General features: G+C 35.0%; 1 protein-coding gene across 2 annotated transcripts; it reads left to right on the top strand.

Moving 5' to 3' along the window:
• The first annotated feature begins 552 nt into the window (after nucleotides 1–552).
• On the top strand, nucleotides 553–18,534 carry LOC113394247 (uridine-cytidine kinase-like 1). Of its 2 annotated transcripts, none has more exons than XM_064217337.1 (12): nucleotides 553–720; nucleotides 4,202–4,323; nucleotides 5,975–6,154; nucleotides 12,011–12,117; nucleotides 12,466–12,636; nucleotides 13,284–13,420; nucleotides 14,710–14,896; nucleotides 15,104–15,193; nucleotides 15,835–15,994; nucleotides 16,606–16,751; nucleotides 16,988–17,185; nucleotides 17,553–18,533. In XM_064217337.1, the coding sequence occupies exons 1-12, from the start codon at nucleotides 668–670 to the stop codon at nucleotides 17,667–17,669; spliced, it is 1,668 nt and encodes a 555-aa protein (XP_064073407.1). In that variant the 5' UTR covers nucleotides 553–667; the 3' UTR covers nucleotides 17,670–18,533. The 2 variants fall into 2 exon arrangements, with proteins under 2 accessions (XP_064073407.1, XP_064073408.1); XM_064217338.1 differs by lacking the exon at nucleotides 553–720 and adding an exon at nucleotides 727–1,116 and having other exon boundaries at nucleotides 17,553–18,534.
• The last annotated feature ends 1,753 nt before the right edge of the window (nucleotides 18,535–20,287 follow it).

The following is a 20,287-nucleotide window of genomic DNA, read 5'->3' as shown; positions in this document are numbered from 1 at the left end:
CTCCAGTGCGTTTTCCGCCTAATCCATAAAAAAAAAAAAAATTTTACTAGTTTGTACAGCCGGAAGCAACAAAAATGTGTCTCTTTCAGTTCAAGCAATAGAGAAAAATTAAAATTATGATTATTATTAAAGCGAATATTATAACGCTTATAAAAAAAAATTTGTTAAAGATGCTTTTTTTTATTTTTAACTACTATGTTTTTTCGTAGTTGTTAACATAAAAACACATTAAAAAAATGAAAAGAAGAAAAACAACAACCGAACATTATTTTGGTAAGGATATTTTAAATAGATAGATGGAATTCTGTTATTGATTTTAATTTTCCTTTGTATAACGGAACGTAACAAGAAGAACGTTCAGAAATAATAGCGTATTCATTAAACATCAATAAATACATGTAATTTGACGAGTGCAAATAAATACATAATGAGGAGTAGATTATTTCGCAATTAAAGTTATTTTTATAAGTGTTTCTTACAAAATTACATAAGCTTGTTTTTTCGACTAAAAATTACGTCTATGATGCAGCACTATGCGTACGTGTGACGTAGTTTCAAAACGGTTAATGTCAGTCGTCAAAATCACTAATTGCGTGTGCTTAGCGTGAATTTTATGAAACTTACTAATTTTTTTAAAATAAATTAAACGTTTTTGTGACGACCAGTGATGGCTGGGAAGCTGAACAAATTCGAAACTCCCAGTTCGGCTAGCTCGGATAGGTAAATCGTGTGTGCTAACCTTATATATTGTTTGTTTGTACAGCTGTCTCGTGTCAACAAAATTTTCACTTGAGAAGGCTCTTATTTAGTGCTAGCTTCGCCGCGGGCACGATTAATCGTAGTTTTCACGTGCAGTGTTTCAGTGTGAAACGGAAACAGGATCGGTGTACCGTAATACCAATCCGCTACCTGGAATTATAACCTCAGCGTACACACATTGTGATTTATTTTTAGACGTTCATTAAATACATTGGCAGCTTGCTTTACGCTATACAATCGCGTCGTGAAATAGACACGTGCTCGGATAAGATTGATATCGGAGGGCTTGTCTCTAATTGAGAAAATGAACAAAATCTTCCAAGATATGGAACAAAGTTCCGTAATCTTCGCGAATGCGTAAGATATTTGGATGTTATTAATTTTAGCCTGTCATCGTGATTAGCCAACAGCTTTCCTCTGGCTTATGTGCTGTCCAATAAATGCAATTTTTTTTTTAAATATATTTTCATTTGGCAAAATTTTCTGTACTCTAACACAAACATAACCTTCAACAAAATATGAGTCATTGTAAAGAAAAGTTGTAAACAAAACATGAACAAATTAATAAATCTGAATTAAAATGATAAGATTTCAAATATACAAATTGAAAGAAACTCATGATATGATAACTACAAAAGATGAACATGAACATAAACATGATATTATCTCATTAAATATAATGCAGAATAAGTATTATCATTTAACACTAAATTAGAATTTAAAATTCTAAACGATAAATAAAACATTACACTTATCAAACACCGATTTCATAATTTTAAATAAACAGCTTTGCATGTGGTGTTGTACGCACAAATATTGAATATTAGGATAAGACTACACAAAAATTTGAATCCCCTTTGTCCTGGATATAAATAAGTATGCTTTAGTTTTTAAGAAAAAAAAATATTTTGAGATGACCCTGAGTCATTACATTTGGAAAAAACTTCAGTGTATTTAGTGTTCCAATCGAGATATAAATGTTACTTACACATATAAAATAATAATAACCACTTATTCATAATTTTCCAATTAAAATGTCAAAAATCATCTTTTTAAAAGTATCTTAATTATGGACTTGTCTTGTATAGTTTGTGATCATAATTCCTCACACACAAACTGTGTGTGTGAGGAATGTTTCTATGTACACATATGCAATGTTTACTGGGCCCTAATATAACCTTTTATAAACATACCCCTCAATCTTTCTACATTTTTATTGAATAAATCAAATGGGTAAATTTTACTTGGTGGTGAGGCTTTGTGCAAGTCTGTTTTGGGTTGAAAGTTGAGTCAGCCAATGTAACTATAGACACAAGAGACAGACCTTAGCTTCCAAGGGTGGTTTTGCATTATGCATGTAATTCTCACAGTATATGGTCAAAACCACCCTCAATGGGTGGACATATACGAATAGGTGACTCATTTTGTGTGGTGGCTCAGTCTGCCACAAGATTTTTAAAAAAAGAAGTTGAATTTTTTGAAGTTGAATTGCATGCTACTTATGCAGTTTGGATCAAATTACAAACCCAACAGTTGCTTGTATATTATAGTTATGACAGTGACTTTTGTTCACAATCTTCAGAACAAATAGTATTATATATTAAGACATTTTTTTAATTATATTAACCAATAATACATCCTCTATCCATGTTTATGGAAAAGCACTCCTTCTAAAGTTATATTGCACACAAAAAATATAATAATTAATTTAATACAATATTAGGAAAACTATTGTTAATATATAACAATATTGTAAGCATAAAGTACTTTTTTTTTAAATTACATAACATAAAAATAACCTGTTTAATTAATAAAATATATGTTATGAACAAACAATATATTTGTTCATAACATATATAAGTCTTTCTACAATAACATTGACCTTATACTTTAGTAAGGTTGATTGTCAATATAATGAAACAAAAAATTCAGCACAAATTTGATAATCAAATTACACAATTATGTTATTGACTTCCAGTTGAAAGCCCTTAACTCTATGTTTTTAAGTTACCTGTGTTAAATTCTAAATACAATAAGGATATTTTGTTTATGTGTGTGTTTATATGTATATTCTTAAATGTTGTTTAGACTTATAATGCATGATATACAAATTTTACATCCATTCGTAAGACACTCATAAATGATGCTTCTAATACAGTGATACTCTGTAATTCTGTGCTGGTTACAAGGATCTTAAAGTGGTTGGCATGCCATTACCAATGCAAGGAGTGATTTATAATTCTCGCAGTGCCATTTTTTAACCAAAGTCCACACATTTAAAAGAGAGCAATTTTATCTCTCTCTAAAATAAAATAAATATTAAATACAAATTATAAAAGAATTCACCTATAATTGATAAGAAAATGACCATGAAAGATTTTAGTACACAGAGAAAAAAAAACCTTGAATATACAATAACAGCAATATATAGAAGGTAACTTATAAGGTCAATACAATGTTTTTATAAATTGTCGTGAATAATCGTTTTTAAATTAAGGTCAAATGTGTAATAAATAAAAAATAAATAAAGCTTTCTATTTTTAATGTTTGAATAAAATTAATTACTGTGTTTACTGTCAGCTCTTGTCGGCAGATTCTACATTTCAAACTTCATGTGGTTTTATATTTTATATTAATTAAAAGGACAAATCAAAAATACTTATATGGACCTTATTCTATAATATATTTAGATTTTTGACTGATCACTAATCTCACATAATTTATTTTTGTATTACAAATATATTTGAGGTTTGAGTTTAATGCAAAAATAAAAAGGTACACAGATTCAGTAAAAAAAAATATGTTTAATTAATTCGTTTTTTTTTAAGCAATCCTTAATCCGAATTTTAAAATAATAGACACAAGTTAAATAAAATAAACCCTAATATTTATTAGTGTTATTATTTTATTTCTATCAAAGTTACTAACATGATCATCAACTTCACAGCTGACTGCACCTTCACCTTTAAATGTTAAATGTTGTTGAATGTTACGCCTTCACTTTCCAATTTGTACAATAAATAAGCATACTATGTTATTTACGTAGATTTTAAATTTTTCCACAACTGTTGAATTCTAATTAAATTTAACTAATACATACTAAAACATATTGGTTATTTCTTGTACAAACTGGTTTGTACTGGTTTTAATTGGACCGTGTTGACCAAAAATGAAACAACCCACAGAAGCACTAATAAAATTTGTTAAGATTTAAGATCAAAAACAATTACCTACTAGTGATAGAAAGTAGGAACCCTTTTTAATTATAAGTACTTATATGCTTAAAACTATAATCTTGTGCATATATTTAAAGATATATCACTTTTTTTTATATTGCATTGGTGCTTTTGTGGGTTGGTACGGTTCTGCCCAATACGGTCCAATTACATTTGATTAACGATGACCTAATAACAGATATTTTAAGGTTGTGATATGTTGACAGTGACACAGAACTTGCGTTGGATTTGAGCGAGCAAGTATTTGTTGATGATGACGACTACTCCCGGGCGCCGGCGTCCCCCACCACCGTGCCTAATGTTAGGCCCTACCGGCCACCATCTACAGGTAAAATAAATGTTATATTTTAATATCTTATTCTTCTAATAACAGACCACAATTGAGGATTGGAGAATTTTAAAACATGCTGCTCTATTGCCTTTGGGGGATACGCAACAGTTTGTTCAGTGTTTTTATTCAGAATTATAAACATAAATTGGCACATCAATACACGTGTGGTTCTGGCCCGAATGTTGATACGCTTTTTTTTATAACTTTTTTAAATTTCGAATAATAATAATAATTATTTCAATTAAATTTTCACATCGACTTTTGTGTTGAAGTTAAAACCCCCAATATTTTTTTCTCATTTCTATAAGATAGTCCAGTCAATAAAGCCCAAAATCCCTAACAAATTCGTAACTCGGCGAAATTTTGTGGGTTTGTTTAGTAACGTAAAATAACTTACCGTGTGATTTTGCAGCGTTGGGTTAAAGGGAAAGGGTTGAAAAGGGGTGAAAAGCGTTTTTGTTAATACCATTGTTAAAAAAATTAGTAATACGCTGCAAATTAGCAATTATCATGTTTATAGCATTTTGTAACATCTATTAAATTTGCAGCGTTTTGCAACATACGGAACATTGTTTATTATTAAAAAACATTGATATTTGTGAATAACAGGGAAAAAAAAGTAACACGCTGCAAATTTGCTTGCGGATCTCCAAAATATCAATTTTGGAGAGCCGCAAGATCCATATCTTGATGACGAACCCGATGAGGCAGAAAACTTACCTGAGGAAAATGCAGGTGAGGTCGATATACTCGAGGACGGCAGCCCATCTGGACCAACGACCACGAAAAAAAGGCGACTTTTATGATGAGTAATTTGTGGGACAACAAAACGGTTTGAAAAAGTTTAATTACAAATATAAGAGCTGAACTAGCTTTTCTTGCATCAGTAAAACTGATGATGAAATACAATATTTTAATTTATAATAAAAATGTTCTGTATGTTACAAAAAGCTGCAAAGTTAAAGTTGCAGGGGTAAAAAAGTTACTTTTCACAACATCGTGCAAAATCACCGGGTAAGTTATTTTACGTTACTAAACAAACCCACAAAATTTCGCCGAGTTACGAATTTGTTAGGGATTTTGGGCTTTATTGACTGGACTAAAGAGTAGAGTGTCGATGGTTTAGAATTGCTACCAATTTATAATGAAAGTATTTGAAGAAAACAGAAGCTTGTCTTGGCTTTTTATGCACTGAGCTGCCTCAGCCATCTACAAGCCTTAGTTTTACCAATTACAGACCAAATATTGCAAGTCATTTTTATATCAGAACTAATCAACGGTTTAAGCTCAAATTTCGAACACTCGATGCTGGCAGTATAGTTTAATTTTGGTGCATAGATTAAATAAACATTATTTCTTTTTAATTTTCGTTTACATTAACGAGAATAGATTTTTTTTTTTACTTCTAATAAAATTCGATTCGGTTTACATTACAACGTATCAGCCAATTATCTTATCTTTATTAGTATCATCATTTGCGATTCAAAATCGATTCTGATTAAACATATTTTTGTTAACTCATAATAAACATTAACCGCGTAACGTTGAGTTTCCGCGTCGAAAGTAACATTTCTTGTCATTACGATCCCCGAGACAGTCGAATTCATCATCCGTTATGTGATATATCCATTATATAATATTTTTTTAGGTTCAAATATCTTGAAGTCGCCGCGGGCTCGCCGCGTCCGCACCGCTTCTATGTCGCAGTCAAATAAACGCACAACAGCTGAGAGCATTCTTCATGCAGATAGACGCACGATCTACACAGCTGGTAGACCACCGTGGTACAATTGTACCGGTGGTCAGGAAGTGGAACCGTTTCTTATTGGTGAGTAATACTATGCTAATATTATTAATGCGAAAGTCATATATATTTTTTAATCACCCCGAGGGGTTAAATTGGGGAGGGGGTGACGGCTTGTGTGTGTGAAGTTTTATTAATGAAGCTATCTCGACCAGATTGGAAACTATTAACTATTGGCTCAATGTCAACGGCTTGACGAATTTACTGAGGCACAGGCTTGAGCAATTCTGGAAAGAAATATCAGATTCCTTTCAGAAATTCCTGATTGGTCAGATGAACCTCGGACCTCGGAATCTGCAGCTTTATATTATTGCGGTACTTGTTAATTACTGATGATGATGTCATCCTGACCGATTACGGTCCCCGCGGCAAATCTAGTGGGAGAACGGCCAACTATGCAGCACTTATTATTGTTCATACATTATAGTGACCACTTAACTCTTTATGGGAATAAAGATCCTTATGGCCACCATGTTTATCAATCCGACACGATCGAATGTAATTCAGTCGCATGACCAACCTAATTACATGCTTTACGAGGCATGGGAATGTGCTACTAAGATTTTATTTTCGACGGAAAAACTCAATACCTATTTATGGGCCCGTACTAAGATTTGAAACCAGGAGCTCAGGATATGCGGATATATATCAAACCACTACATCGACCTATAGCCTATTTCTATCATAAGAATGTCGGCAAAGTAGTAATCGTAACTATGGAAATAAAATTTAAGTAGATATAAGTAGTTATGTGGTATATTGTTGTATTACAAAATAAAGATATATTAATAAAGAACTGTTTCTAGTGTATAATATAGCTGAGCTATTTACAAACAAATATCTGTACTCCTTCGATTTCTATAGCCTATACTAAAAATAGATAGTCATTAATTAATACGGCAATTAAAACTGTGGTTTTTGTTAAAGACTAGTCATGCAATGGCCCAATTAATGAATTAAGTACGAATGTACCTATTTACCCCTCCTTTTAAGCGTATCACTTGTGTTAGGAGTGGGGACGATAATAATCCAAGGGGTCAGGATCGATCATGCGACTTTTTACAGCGCCTGGCGGCCTGTGTGCTATTGACGCTTATTAAAACTGCACATTACTTAGAACTACTGGTATGTTTTGAGGTAACTAAAAATGTAACGTCAATTATTATAACAACATTAAACATTGACCGACGCACAATGTATGGGAAGTGTTATAACAGATGTTTTATTTCCCACATCTTTGATGAGATCAATTTGTTCTTATTACGATAATGACTTATGTTTACATTTTTTTTTTTACATTAGTAGCCCGTAAATTTCCCAAAGCTGGGCTAAGGCCTCTCCCTTTGAGGAGGTTTGGAGCATATTCCACCACGCTGCTCCAATGCGGGTTGATCGAATACACATGTGGCAGAATTTCGTTGAAATTAGACACATGCAGGTTTTCTCACGATGTTTTCCTTCAGTGCCGAGTACGAGATGAATTATAAACACAAATTGAGCACATGAAAATTCAGTGGTGCCTGCCTGGGTTTGAACGCGTTCTAACCAGTGGGCCATCTCGGCGACTTCTGTTTAAAATTTTGAAATATAGTTAATTTGGTGGATCAATTATTGCTTGTCGCCGTTCGCTAGTTTACAGACTACGTTCTCGTCTTGTTATAGTGGTCGCGCTGTCGTTCGGTTGGCCTCTTCACGCGTGTAATTACAATTACAATTAAAAATGTCACACACTATTTTAATTGATATGAGTATATTTAGAAGCCTGGCTAGGTACCGCCCACTTATTTGATGTCTTTCCGACAATCAGCAGTACTTAGCATTGTTGTGTTCCGGTTCGAAGGATGAGCGAGCCCCAGTACCCACAGGCATAAGAGAAGAGATTTAAAGAATGGTTTATATTTCTTACAGTTTCTATGTCTATGAGCGGTGATCATCACCACCACCGATGATAACCATGAGGTGGTTAAATTAAAAAAAAAAACATGTTTTTAGCAGACTACTATTTAAAATAAAAACCAAAATTATATATACTATATAAAGTATAGTTATGTACTCTCCAACAGGCACTTCCGTTTTTAAACATGGATAGAATCCATGTCGGAACTGTCAAAGGATATCAATATTAATTATTTTTGTCAAGTGTGTACAATTAACTTTATAATATATCTTAAATGGAAATCAACGTAAACGAACTCCAAGCATTTTTATCATATAATCTTGTATTGAATAATATGATTTTAATTGATGTAATTGTAAGATAAGATTTTAATTTATGTTATAATTAGAACTTCATTTCGTACAACTTGAAGCGAATGTTATTTAGGCGCGATAAGAGTATAATTCTAGTGTCAAAATTGAATGCAAAGTTTCTATATGTAACCTACCCGTGGTGGTGACAGTGCCGGTGTTAGGGAGGGGTGCGATGGGGCGACGGCCTAAATTTGGGGGGCGCCGAGATCTGAAGTCTCCTGCCTCCCGTCCTACATACACTCAATACTCTATGCATATCTTTAGAGTCGGTCCTCGACTTGCTCGCTACGTACAAAAAAGGGTAGTCTCGTGTTTTCTAAGGGCCGCCTTGGACCTTCTCAGTCTGATCCCAGTCATATAAAAGGGCGCTGATGGCTAAGGCCGGTCCTGCACGGCCAAAGTTAGCCGATAACTCCGAGTCGTTATGTATTTTGATCCGAAATCTTTAAAACTCATTCTATTTTTCAAGTAATTTACATAAAACCAATGATATTCCAATAAATAGATATGTTATACACTTACTAAACAACAGAAAGAAGCGTTCCGCGCCGGGGCCCGTTTATTTTACATTTCGCTACAAGTAAAAAGGAAAGCTTGATAAAAACAATAGGAATAAAAGAGACAACAAGATGTTTTAATTGCGTGTGAATTTAAACAAATATTATTCGGGCCACCAATCACCGCACGTTGCCACCATAGACTAACAAATTCATTAGGCAGAAGGTACAAACCACGTGTACAGAATTTGTAGCCGGGATTTATGTCTATATAACAAATAAATAGTATAAAAAGTAGGTGAAAATTTTAAGACGTTTTAAAAAGAAAGAAATACACATATTATAAAAACAATCATACACCTTCGAAAAGATTCAATTTATTTCTTTTCTGTCTCTTACAGAGCATTTTAATTTCGGGATTATTTTTATGAGCGGAATAAATTTAGTTGAGTAAGCTGTTCTTTCGAAATGGAATCTTTTTTCTTTAAATCTTTCGATACCACGGCTACGTTGGCAACACGTTTCTTCAGTCTTTTATTTTGTTGAACTAGTACTTTGTTTTTTTTCTGCAACAGTTTTTTCTTGCATGTTAATTCACGTACGCGTTTTTTAAGTGCTGCTCTTCTGGGTGTTTCAAAAATATCTATCCAGTATTCTAATACATATCCAGTATGCTGACATTGTCGAGACTTGTCGGGGAGTTTTCAATATTTATATTGATGTGTTCCTGGGAAATAAAACAATATAAGTAAAATATATCTCGTCACTATTGAGGTAGGCTAGAAACATATAAATATATATAAGTGTACGACCTTTATTTGAAGAATATTTATCGGTAGCTTTGAAATGATTGCTACAAATTCTTCTACTTTTTGAAGGCGTCCAACTGCAATCACTTTGTTTACGAACAATTGCGATCCACTCTTGAAGGCTGATTTCAGTGGTAGCTTTATTTTAACATATTATGTTGATGATAAACTATTTATATTTTCTTTTCTTATATTCGACAGGTTTAATTTATAATTAGGTGTATCAAACAAAATTATAAAAAGATTATTAAAAGAAAAAGAGAACTCTGAACTAAAGATGACTTTACTGCCTAATATTCGCATCTGTAATTTTATTCTATGTCCGGAACGCACGCATCCTCGTCGTTCTTACGACAAAAAATGTATTTTCCATCTCTTTCTTTTTTCTAACCTCCAAATATCAGAATTTTAGAAAAATAAATGAAATATATTAATATATCATTTATTGCTTACTCACATGTGGTATGAGATCCCTTGTGTTTTATTAACTTTGGTATCGTAATTGGTACACTTTCTAAATACACACGATGGCATTTGGACAGTTATTACGAGGAGCGCGAAACATAGATATTATTCGTCGCCGTGCGCGACACAGACTAAAGACAATACGTCCCAATTAGGACGTTCTCTAGTCTTCACCTTTTGCGCGTTTATAACATATCTGTTTACTAGGACATCATTGCATAAAACCTACTAAATCACTTCGTCCATTAGTTAAAACCATATGAAAATCTATTCGGTAGTTTTTGAGTTAATCGCAGACTTGGGAAACTTGTGTTTTATAGTAAATTTATATCCCATCTATACATATAATAAAATGTCTGTTTGTAAAAATGCATGTATTTGTATACACGATACAAATACCAAAATAACTTTTTATTTTGAATTTTTGTCTGTCTGTCTTCCTATCTGTTTGTTCCGACTAATACTCGAACGGCTGGACCGATTTTGACTGGTACTGGCAGATAGCTGGTGTAATAAGGAGTACAACTTTGGCTACAATAATAACTATTGTTAAATTCAAACGCGCACGAAGTCGCGGGCACAGCTAGTTCCAAAAATAAATAGATAAAGCATATTGCTCAATACAAGGATTATATTCATGATAAAAAAATTAAGACTTAGTATTAGTTGATTTCCAAGCAGGATATATAAAATGTAATTGTACTTTTTTTGACATCAACTCTGTAATTAGAATTGTGGAAAAGTATAACTACTGAGTTTCTTGCCGGTTCTTCTCTGTAGAATCTATTTTCCGAACCGGTGGTATCTTTATATTTAATTCAATACTGTAACATGACGATTCAAAAGTGCTTTTACGAGCCTGCTTGTATAAATAAGGAATATTTTGATTTGTAGTGATGAGCTTTCGAAACGGTTACACGAGTATCGGTTGTAACTTTTGGCCTTGTATTCGTGGCACTAAGGATTTTAATCTTTTGATAATTTTAATTTTATTCGTTTTACTAATTAGCTATTATAGGTAGACATAATCATATCGATAAAATAAATGGTCGTAAGAGACTTTCTAATGGGTTTTATAATTAACATCTCGTTTGGATGTTTTTCTTATATTGAACTGATAGTTTCGTTGGTCGAATTGTTATGTATGGTTTGAGGTTCGAAGTTAAGGTGTTGGCAGCGTTTGACTTCGTTTCCTCTGATAATATAAAAAAATCTTGGTCTGACGGCCACTCTGGTCGGAAGTTTATGTTTAAATATTTTTAAAATTCGATTACGTGAAATGGGATGGATATCTGTTATTTTCCGGTCATTCATGTTTAAGAGATAAGATATGATAATAGTATATACATATATTTTTTTGTTATTTAGGCATCAGAAACAATAAATTAAAAGAGTTTTTATTTAAATTAACAAAAGGTTTTTTTTAATAGTATATATTCCTTAAGATTTAGTAGGATTGAGTATCTTAACTAGCCTAACTAGCAGGGCCGGATCGTGAGTTTAGGGCTGGGCTAATACTACTCAGGGGCCCCACTTAAGACAGACCTAAACGTAGACTTGAATTAAATTAATTGAATGGGTTTGATTAATTGCAGGACTCGCAGGGCCGCAAACCATACGATCTGTTTAATTTAAAAAAATGATGGATTATCTCGCATTCTCGTCTATTTTTGACTTTGACTTGATTTAGCTGGGGGCCCCTTGAATCCACGGGGCCCTGCTAACTAGTATACCTGGTAATACTGTAGAGCTATTAGGGCCAACAGCAAAAGTCCAATCGAGAAAAAGAGGATTTAGTATACTGCTTGTCTTTCGAAGGTCCTAAATTATCAAATAATTTACAAGTGTTCATTTTGAAGGTATCGGTGGAGCGAGCGCCTCTGGTAAGACGACGGTGGCGACAAAAATAATAGAATCTCTTAACATACCCTGGGTTACTATTGTTAGTATGGACTCGTTTTATAAGGTAAGGGTGTTATTTTTTTTTTTTAACGTATTTGTTCATCATATAATGACCTGCGAAATATTTCTTATGCTAAATATATTAATACATTAAAGTACAATTAAATTCAGTTAATACATACTAAATATAATAAATTAGCTGTCCGTCCGTTCGTATGGGTAAAATTCATAAACTTACCTACTCCTGACAGTTGTAAATTTCAACTTCAACTAGGCTTAGGGGGGTTTAAATTTCCTTTCTTAGTGACTTGTTTGGCGAAGCTCCCAGCAACAAGTGAGTTATGGTTTTGGTGTCAAAAATCGACTGATGTATATTCTGGAACCTACCAGTAACATACCATTTGTCTCCTAGGTTCTGAACGAGAAACAGCACCAGGCGGCGATGCGTAATGAATACAACTTCGACCACCCGGACGCGTTCGACATCGAGCTGCTGATCACGGTGCTGCAGAGACTCAAAGAGGGGAAGAAGGTGGAAGTGCCCATCTACAACTACGTCACGCACTCCAGGGAGAACAGGACGGTGAGTTGCTTTGTCTCGCTCTCAAATCAACGTTATGTATGTACGTGTGTTAGAAAGGGATGGAAGAAGTAATCTAGTTACTAGATATAGACAATATAAAAAAAAAATTGTAGTATTTATAAAATAGATTTTTTTTATTGTGATTTATTGCACATCGTATCATCAATATGGAATTCTTCCCTAATTAACATTTATATCAATTTTGAAAATTTCTGAAAATTAAGTAACAGTTTTAATTGCTGTTTAAATTCATAGCAATAGTCTGTTTTATCTCCAATATATAAATTAAAAATAACTGACACTTAAAGTAGCGTTAGCAAAAAAATATTTTTATGTTCTATTCTTTTTTACATTTTTTTTTTTTTATAAATAAAGCTCGTTATTTACCAACCTAAAAAAAAGAAAATCTGTCAACAAACACAGGAAAAAATATCACTGAATAGTTTTGTTATTGTCAATTTATATATTCTATACTAATATGCTAAAGTAACTCTGTCTGTCTGTTCCTCTTTCACGGCAAAAACACTGAATCGAGTCTGATGAACTTTAGTATGAAGCAAGCTCGAACCCGCAAACGATACCTGGTAGATCATATATTAGTGTTCGAATTATACTTATGTTAGTAAATAATCGTATTTTACGAACAGAAAACGATGTACGGTGCGAACGTGATAATCTTCGAGGGAATCCTCGCATTTTACAACGCGGACGTCCTCAAAATGTTGGACATGAAGGTGTTCGTGGACACCGACGCTGACATCCGCCTGGCGCGCCGGCTCAGGAGGTACGCCGAGCTTAAACACTCACAAACCCTTTCGAGGAAAAAGTTTGGAGCTTAATCCACCACGTGCAGATTTCCTCAAGATGTTTTCCTTATAATAATTAAGCACATTCATTCAGCGGTTCGAACCGCGGATTTGAACTCAGAATCATCAGTTAGGATTCACGTCTTGTGACCGTTGCCGTAACAGTTCGTGTATTGTTGGTCTTTATCTCAAATATGATGTGCCATTCTTAAATGAGCTTACTAGGTCTTACTGGATATATTAAAGTGCTCAAGTGTGTGGAGAAATGCACTGAGCACTCTATTGCTCCAATTTCAAAACCCGTTGCAATGGAAGTGCGCCCCGAACGAAAACAAATCGGTCACAGACGGTTTTTCGTTATTTCCGAAGCAAAGAACCATAAACAGCGTCAACTTAATTAATCCAAGATGCTATTAAAACACGTCCCACGTCACCATTTGGAAGTAGGAAGTCGGGGAACAGCTTTATACTTTAAACAGCTACCAACGAACCATTTAATAATTTTTTTGTAAAAAAATGGTTCAAATTTTATCGTAACATCTTTTTTATTATAAATGAGTATTTTGAGTTCAGATTTCTGTTATTGCAGAAAATACTTGTGTAATCAACAATACAATTATTAACCTTGATTATTTAAAATTTTCAATACCGTGACCAACCCAAGACGATGGTTGTATTGAATGGTATGACGTAATGTTTTTATTTATTTTCTGATGGTGTAATTGTTGACTACTCGTTGGGTACTCGACTCCGTCTTGAAATTTGAGCCATTTCGGGCTCCGAATGATGCTCAGCTTATGCCACGTGGTATTTGCAAATAAAATTATTTAAATAGTTTGATCGTAGGGCTTTGTACAAGCCCGTCTGGGTGGGTACCACCCACTCATCAGATATTCTACCGCCAAACAGCAGTACCTGGGTACTGCTGTTTGGCGGTAGAATATTGTCATGACCCGTTTCAAGGTTGAGTGACTCAGTGTAACAACAGGCACAAGGGACATAAGGCAATTCTTACAGCGCCCTTGTTTATGGGCAGTGGTGACCACTTACCATTAGGAGGCCCATTTGCACGTCTGAATAACTATGTAATAAGAAGAAAAATGTTATTATTTTCTTTTTTTATATAAAATAGTCGGATTCGCAATTGGGTCACCCGATGGTAAGTCGGTATGATGGTAAGTCGCACACAGACACCGGCGCTGCAAGATATATAAGTAGGTAGCTATGTCCCTGTGACTGCAGTCCCTTGAGTCCGTCGGCTGCGCAGGGACATCGTGCAGCGCGGCCGCGACCTGGAGGGCGTGCTGAAGCAGTACATGACGCACGTGAAGCCGGCCTACCAGAGCTACATCGCGCCCAGCATGGCGCACGCCGACATCATCGTGCCGCGGGGGGGGGAGAACCTCGTCGCCATCTCGCTCATCGTGCAGCACGTGCACAAGCAGCTGCAGCTCGTATGTACTCTGGAAAATATATGTAGACCGGATGTCTACACGTGAAAAAAATAATATATTTAATTTTTTAAAGTAACTACGTGATCCTTACCGTTTTTGTGCAATCCCATGGTGCCGTTTTCATTTTTCGAAGTAGACTAAAAAACCTTCTTAAGCATCACTAGTTTAAATTTCGATTGCATAATAAATAATTGCTTATATTTCCAGCGCGGATTCAAAGTGCGGGAAAAGTTAGCGGTCGCCCATATCGGACAACCTCTACCGGACTCGTTGTACGTCCTTAAGGACACACCGCAAGTGAGTTTTTAATTACGATAATTGAATAACAATTAACGTCCCACAGGTCGGCAAAGGCTCGATCTCTCTCGTCTCTTCTTTGGAAGGTTAACACGCCTTTGCACGCTGCTCCGATTCCATCTGACAAATGTACTAGTTTTCTCGTGTTGTTTTAGATATATTTATCCATAGATACATATTGTCTATGAATTAGATTCGAACAGATTATCAAAGCGGATAGCACAGATAACATTGAGTCACATGGTCTTTGAATACATAAACACATCCTCGGGATGTTTCCTATACTGGTAGTATTACCGTCAGGCTTTGAGAAAATGTATTCGAATAGTTCTTCTCGTTAGAATGTACATGCCGTTATGCTCCCTCCGGACGACATGTTTATATCTATATCGCACAGTGATAGACATAGAAAAGAGAGGGAAAAGTCACCTGGAGGGGGCGTAATGCGTCTTCCTTACGTGAAGATTCCTGTAAGTTCTGTACAACTTATATTTGTTTTAAGAAATATATAAACATTTTATTTAGCGAAATGATCAGACATAATATTAAAATTATTTTGTAAAAGCCAGCAATCTTGCAAGATTATTAAGTATGATATAAATTAAGATATAAGTAAGCAATGGTTCCCCCATTCCCATCAGGTGCAAGGTCTCCACACGTTCATCCGCAACAAGGACACTCCCCGGGACGAGTTCATCTTCTACTCGAAGCGTCTGATGCGCCTCGTCATAGAGTTCGCGCTCTCCCTCATGCCCTACTCCGAGCACTCCGTCGACACCCCGCAGGGGTTCTCGTACACCGGTGAGTTGGGAAGGAACCCGCAGACCGCTGTATAGTCACTCGCCCGTAGACACTACTCTGCCCATCGGGTTTAAATTTTAAGAAGGAAAATGGAAGAGGTTGTGGATTATTATTTTTATTGCTTTTAGCCATTAGCCATTAGGCGTCTGTAATTAAAAAATAAAATTCTAACTTCTTGATCCTTTATCGCAAAAAACCTTTTCTTGATTCCTAAAAACTAACCTACGGCTCCAGTAACCGCATCAACATTGCCAAATTTGGAACTTGTAAAGCGCAAAATTAAAAGTTAAAAAAAAACCTAATGCTTTCTTTTGTTAACACATCAAACTTCAAATAACATTAGGTTATAGAAATCCTGGAATTATTCCGGCGAAATGGCGGGGTAAGGGGTCGTCGTGGAAGGAAACACCGACTTAACCGTGCATAAACCAGTCCAGCTGACCCCGTGGTCACTCGGTGAGGTTCTCTCATGTAACCATTAAAATGTTACTTGGAATATCTGATGGAACCTGGAGATAAATTGCAGTCGCATTTTTAAATATTGTCCTCAATGCGTGTGCGTGCGTGCGGGTCCACATTGAGTGCGCACTGACGGGCCGTGTCGGTCGCAGGTCGCAAGTGTGACGTGGAGAAGGTGTGCGGGGTGTCGATCCTGCGCGCCGGGGAGACCATGGAGCAGGCGGTGTGCGACGTGTGCAAGGACATCCGCATCGGGAAGATCCTCATACAGACCAACCAGCAGACCGACGAGCCGGAGGTGAGATACGCGGGGTTCAAATTAAATATCTTTTCACATTCGGATCAAAAATAAAATCGTAATCTCTTTACATGACGGTAGGGCCAGTCTGGGTAGGTCCCACTGACTCATGACAAATTCTACCACCAAGGAGCAATGCTTCATACTGTGGTGTTTCGGTTTGAAGACTGAGTGTGTAACTTACTGTGTAACTTATGTAAAAAGTATGAACATTAATCGTATGTGGCGCGCGGCAGCTGTACTACCTGCGGCTGCCCAAGGACATCAAGGACTACCGCGTGGTGCTGATGGACGCGACGGTGGCGACGGGCGCGGCCGCCATCATGGCCATCCGCGTGCTGCTGGACCACGACGTGCCCGAGCGCGCCATCAGCCTCGTGTCGCTGCTCATGGCCGAGATCGGCGTGCACTCCATCGCCTACGCCTTCCCCGAGGTCGGCCTCGCGCCTGTTTCCCTTCACCTCCGTTCGTGGCGGCCCGACGCCTACGTCGGTCTCTCATTTTAGCCCAATGTTGGCCGAGCCGCTGCTCAGTCGAGAGACTAAGCAGCACGTATTAAGCACAAAGCACATGAACTTTATCCAATGCCCGAACTCTCCCCGATCGTGTCTAATCGTCGTCCCGCTGGGGATTATGCGAGTGATGGGAGAGCGAGTGCGCCTGTGCTTGTGCATTAAAGTATATCCTGAGAAGTTGGGGAGTCGCTCTTGTGAGGACGTGACTGAGGAAATTAAGGCCAACATTAATGTTTTTGTTTACATTTTTTCCTGCCGTCCGCCTCATAAGTTATTTCATCTTCAGGTGAAGATCGTAACGTCGGCCTTGGATCCGGAAATCAACGAAAAGTTCTACGTGCTGCCCGGCATCGGGAACTTCGGCGACCGATACTTCGGCACGGAACCCGCTGAGGACGAGTGAGCGAGACGGAAGTATGCACTGTATATAGAGTGAGCGAGACAGATATAACACGACGGGTGTTGGCAATATTGTGAATGTTGATATTGAAAACTAAGAAGTCTAGTTCCTTTTAAGCGTAATATTGTTAATTATAAGAGTATTAAGTATATTTCTTCCTTTTTTATTTACTTTGACATCATAAAAAAACTTCGAGATACGAATTATAAAGTATAAAAATACATACTATTGTTGATTTATAAAAAATAATTAAACTTTACAGTGTTGCCAATGTCCCTCAAGAAATTACTATTTCATACAACCAAAAATAGACTGAATTTCCTTAAATTATGTGCGAAAATTGCCTGTTGTATTTATGACTACGTAGGACTACGTACAATCCTAATATTTTAATACATTTAATACGACGCTTGAATGTAAAGGATTTTAGTATTTACGGTATATTCTAATAAGGATTAAAATGCTTCAAAGATGTGTATCATAATATTGCGAACATTTTGCTATGGCTGCGTCAATATCACTAGTAAAAAGATGACTACTTTTTCAACTAGGCTTAAGTTTAATCTAAAAAAAATCGTTTAAGGTAATCATATAAAATGTTTATATTAAATTATTTTATTTAATATTATTAATTCGAAATTATTCTGAAATATTAGTGTTTCTATTTAACAACTTTCATCTAACTGACTTTATAAAAAATATGATTAAATTACTTAGATAAATTCTAGTCGCAATGATGTGATCTCTTATAAAATAGAAAATAATTAGTGTACTTAATGCTTACTGAACTTGATAAGAACTTAAAACGCGGCCGATCTGTGTACGGTAACTGTACTTTGGAGATACTCTAAAAACATTGTCTGATCTATTGAAAAATTATTTATGTACAATTGTACATATATTAAAAACAAAATAAAGAAATCATAATACAACAAACAAACAAAATAATAAACAATTGACTGTATTTAGTTATTTTGTAAAATTATTAAGAAATTATTAATGATTTGTATACGAAATTATATTATTAAACATAAATAATTTAGCCATTTCGTGCAATCTTGGTGCAAGTTTAGTCATATAAATTATAATTATTCAATTACTAAAATTTAAGGTCACATAAACGTTGTACCAAAGAATATAATCGTTCCTTTAACGATAATTTGAATTTGAAATTAATGTTACTATATACGAAATTAAAAAAAATATATTATTGAAAAAAAATAAGATTTTGTTTTTTCTTACTTGCAACTTCTACAGCGTTAGTTTCACATTAGATACACCATCATAACTATATATTTATATAAATAAAATTGTGTTGTTTAGTATATATTTAATAATTAATTTCTAAATTTTGACATTTGAGAAAATTTTTGTAAATATTATTTAAGTATTAACATTATCTAAAACGGGATATTTACCATGTTTTTTATTTTTATTTGGTGGAGCTCGATATTTCGACATTATCTACGAATGTCTTGTTCACGAGACTCGTAGATAATGTCGAAATATCGAGCTCCACCAAATAAAAATAAAAAACATGGTAAATATCCCGTTTTAGATAATGTTAGTAATAAAAATAACCATGTTAATTTAAAATCTTATTATTTAAGTATGTTTTAAAAAAATGAGTATAATTTTTACAAGTGTAAAAAAATTAACTGTAAATCTAATGTTTTACATTTTGTGGTAGAAAAATTATGAGCTTGTAAAATTATGTTACTGTGACGAAATTTTTGGTTACATTTAGTAAATATTGTATCAAAAAAAATATTTTTGTTCGTCTCGTTATATATACTTCGTTGTAGTCAAGTATCAAGACTATACTATACGTATAGTAAGTACTTCGTTTTAAACAAAAGCTTATAAAAATAATCAAGCAATATTGACACATCCATAGCAAATCTAATTAACTCATTCAATCGTAATGATTGAAAATGTATTTAAAACATACAGCATTAGGTAATTATTTTTAACTACATAATCTTCAAACTTAACTAAAGTCTGCCGATTAGAGGATGCTTTTCGTTTTCTGACGTTTGACAGTTGCTCATGACTAGTGTGACTACGGTCCTAGGTGCAAGTTTTGCAACTCGACAGAATTCCAATAGTAGGAAGTGACTGCACTGTTGAAAGAAAATCGGTGGCGTTTTAAATTAATGGCGGTCTAGATTATTACTCACTGCGCATGCGCGACTGTCATCTTTGTCGCACAACGTCTCAGTGTCGCAAGACGTGTGGGTACGATCGTGAGTGTGACTTTGCACTAAACACAAACCGTTGAATTGACATTGTAGACCGCGGTAAGGAATTTAGAAACAAAATTTAATTTAGCACAAAATGATTACATTTATTGCAAGTTGTTCGTTACTGGGGCAAATAGTAATACTAATATTTTATTGTCAAATCGTCCATTCAAACAGGGCCTGTCAGGAAGGCATTCTCTTTAATTGTCCAAGGCTGTCACTCTTGCTATCTCGTTTCAACTCCACACGAGAGAGAGGAATGGCAATACTTTGAATGCTGTCAAATTTTATAAGATTGTGTGCAAAAGAATAAGTACCAAATTAGGTTAAAATTCATGAATACTTGCGTTTTATTTTATAATGTTAATGTCTACCAGC

The sequence above is a fragment of the Vanessa tameamea genome, chromosome 16 (assembly GCF_037043105.1).
Source record: "Vanessa tameamea isolate UH-Manoa-2023 chromosome 16, ilVanTame1 primary haplotype, whole genome shotgun sequence".
NCBI lineage: Eukaryota > Metazoa > Arthropoda > Insecta > Lepidoptera > Nymphalidae > Vanessa > Vanessa tameamea.
This window is presented reverse-complemented; position numbering and strand designations above follow the sequence as displayed.

Coding starts and splice junctions, on each gene's coding strand:
- LOC113394247 (XM_064217338.1), top strand. CDS start 1,064: ATGAACAAAATCTTCCAAGATATGGAACAAAGTTCCGTAATCTTCGCG. Junction 4,324..5,974: donor CTACCGGCCACCATCTACAG/GTAAAATAAATG, acceptor ATATTTTTTTAG/GTTCAAATATCTTGAAGTCG. Junction 15,194..15,834: donor TCCTTAAGGACACACCGCAA/GTGAGTTTTTAA, acceptor CATTCCCATCAG/GTGCAAGGTCTCCACACGTT.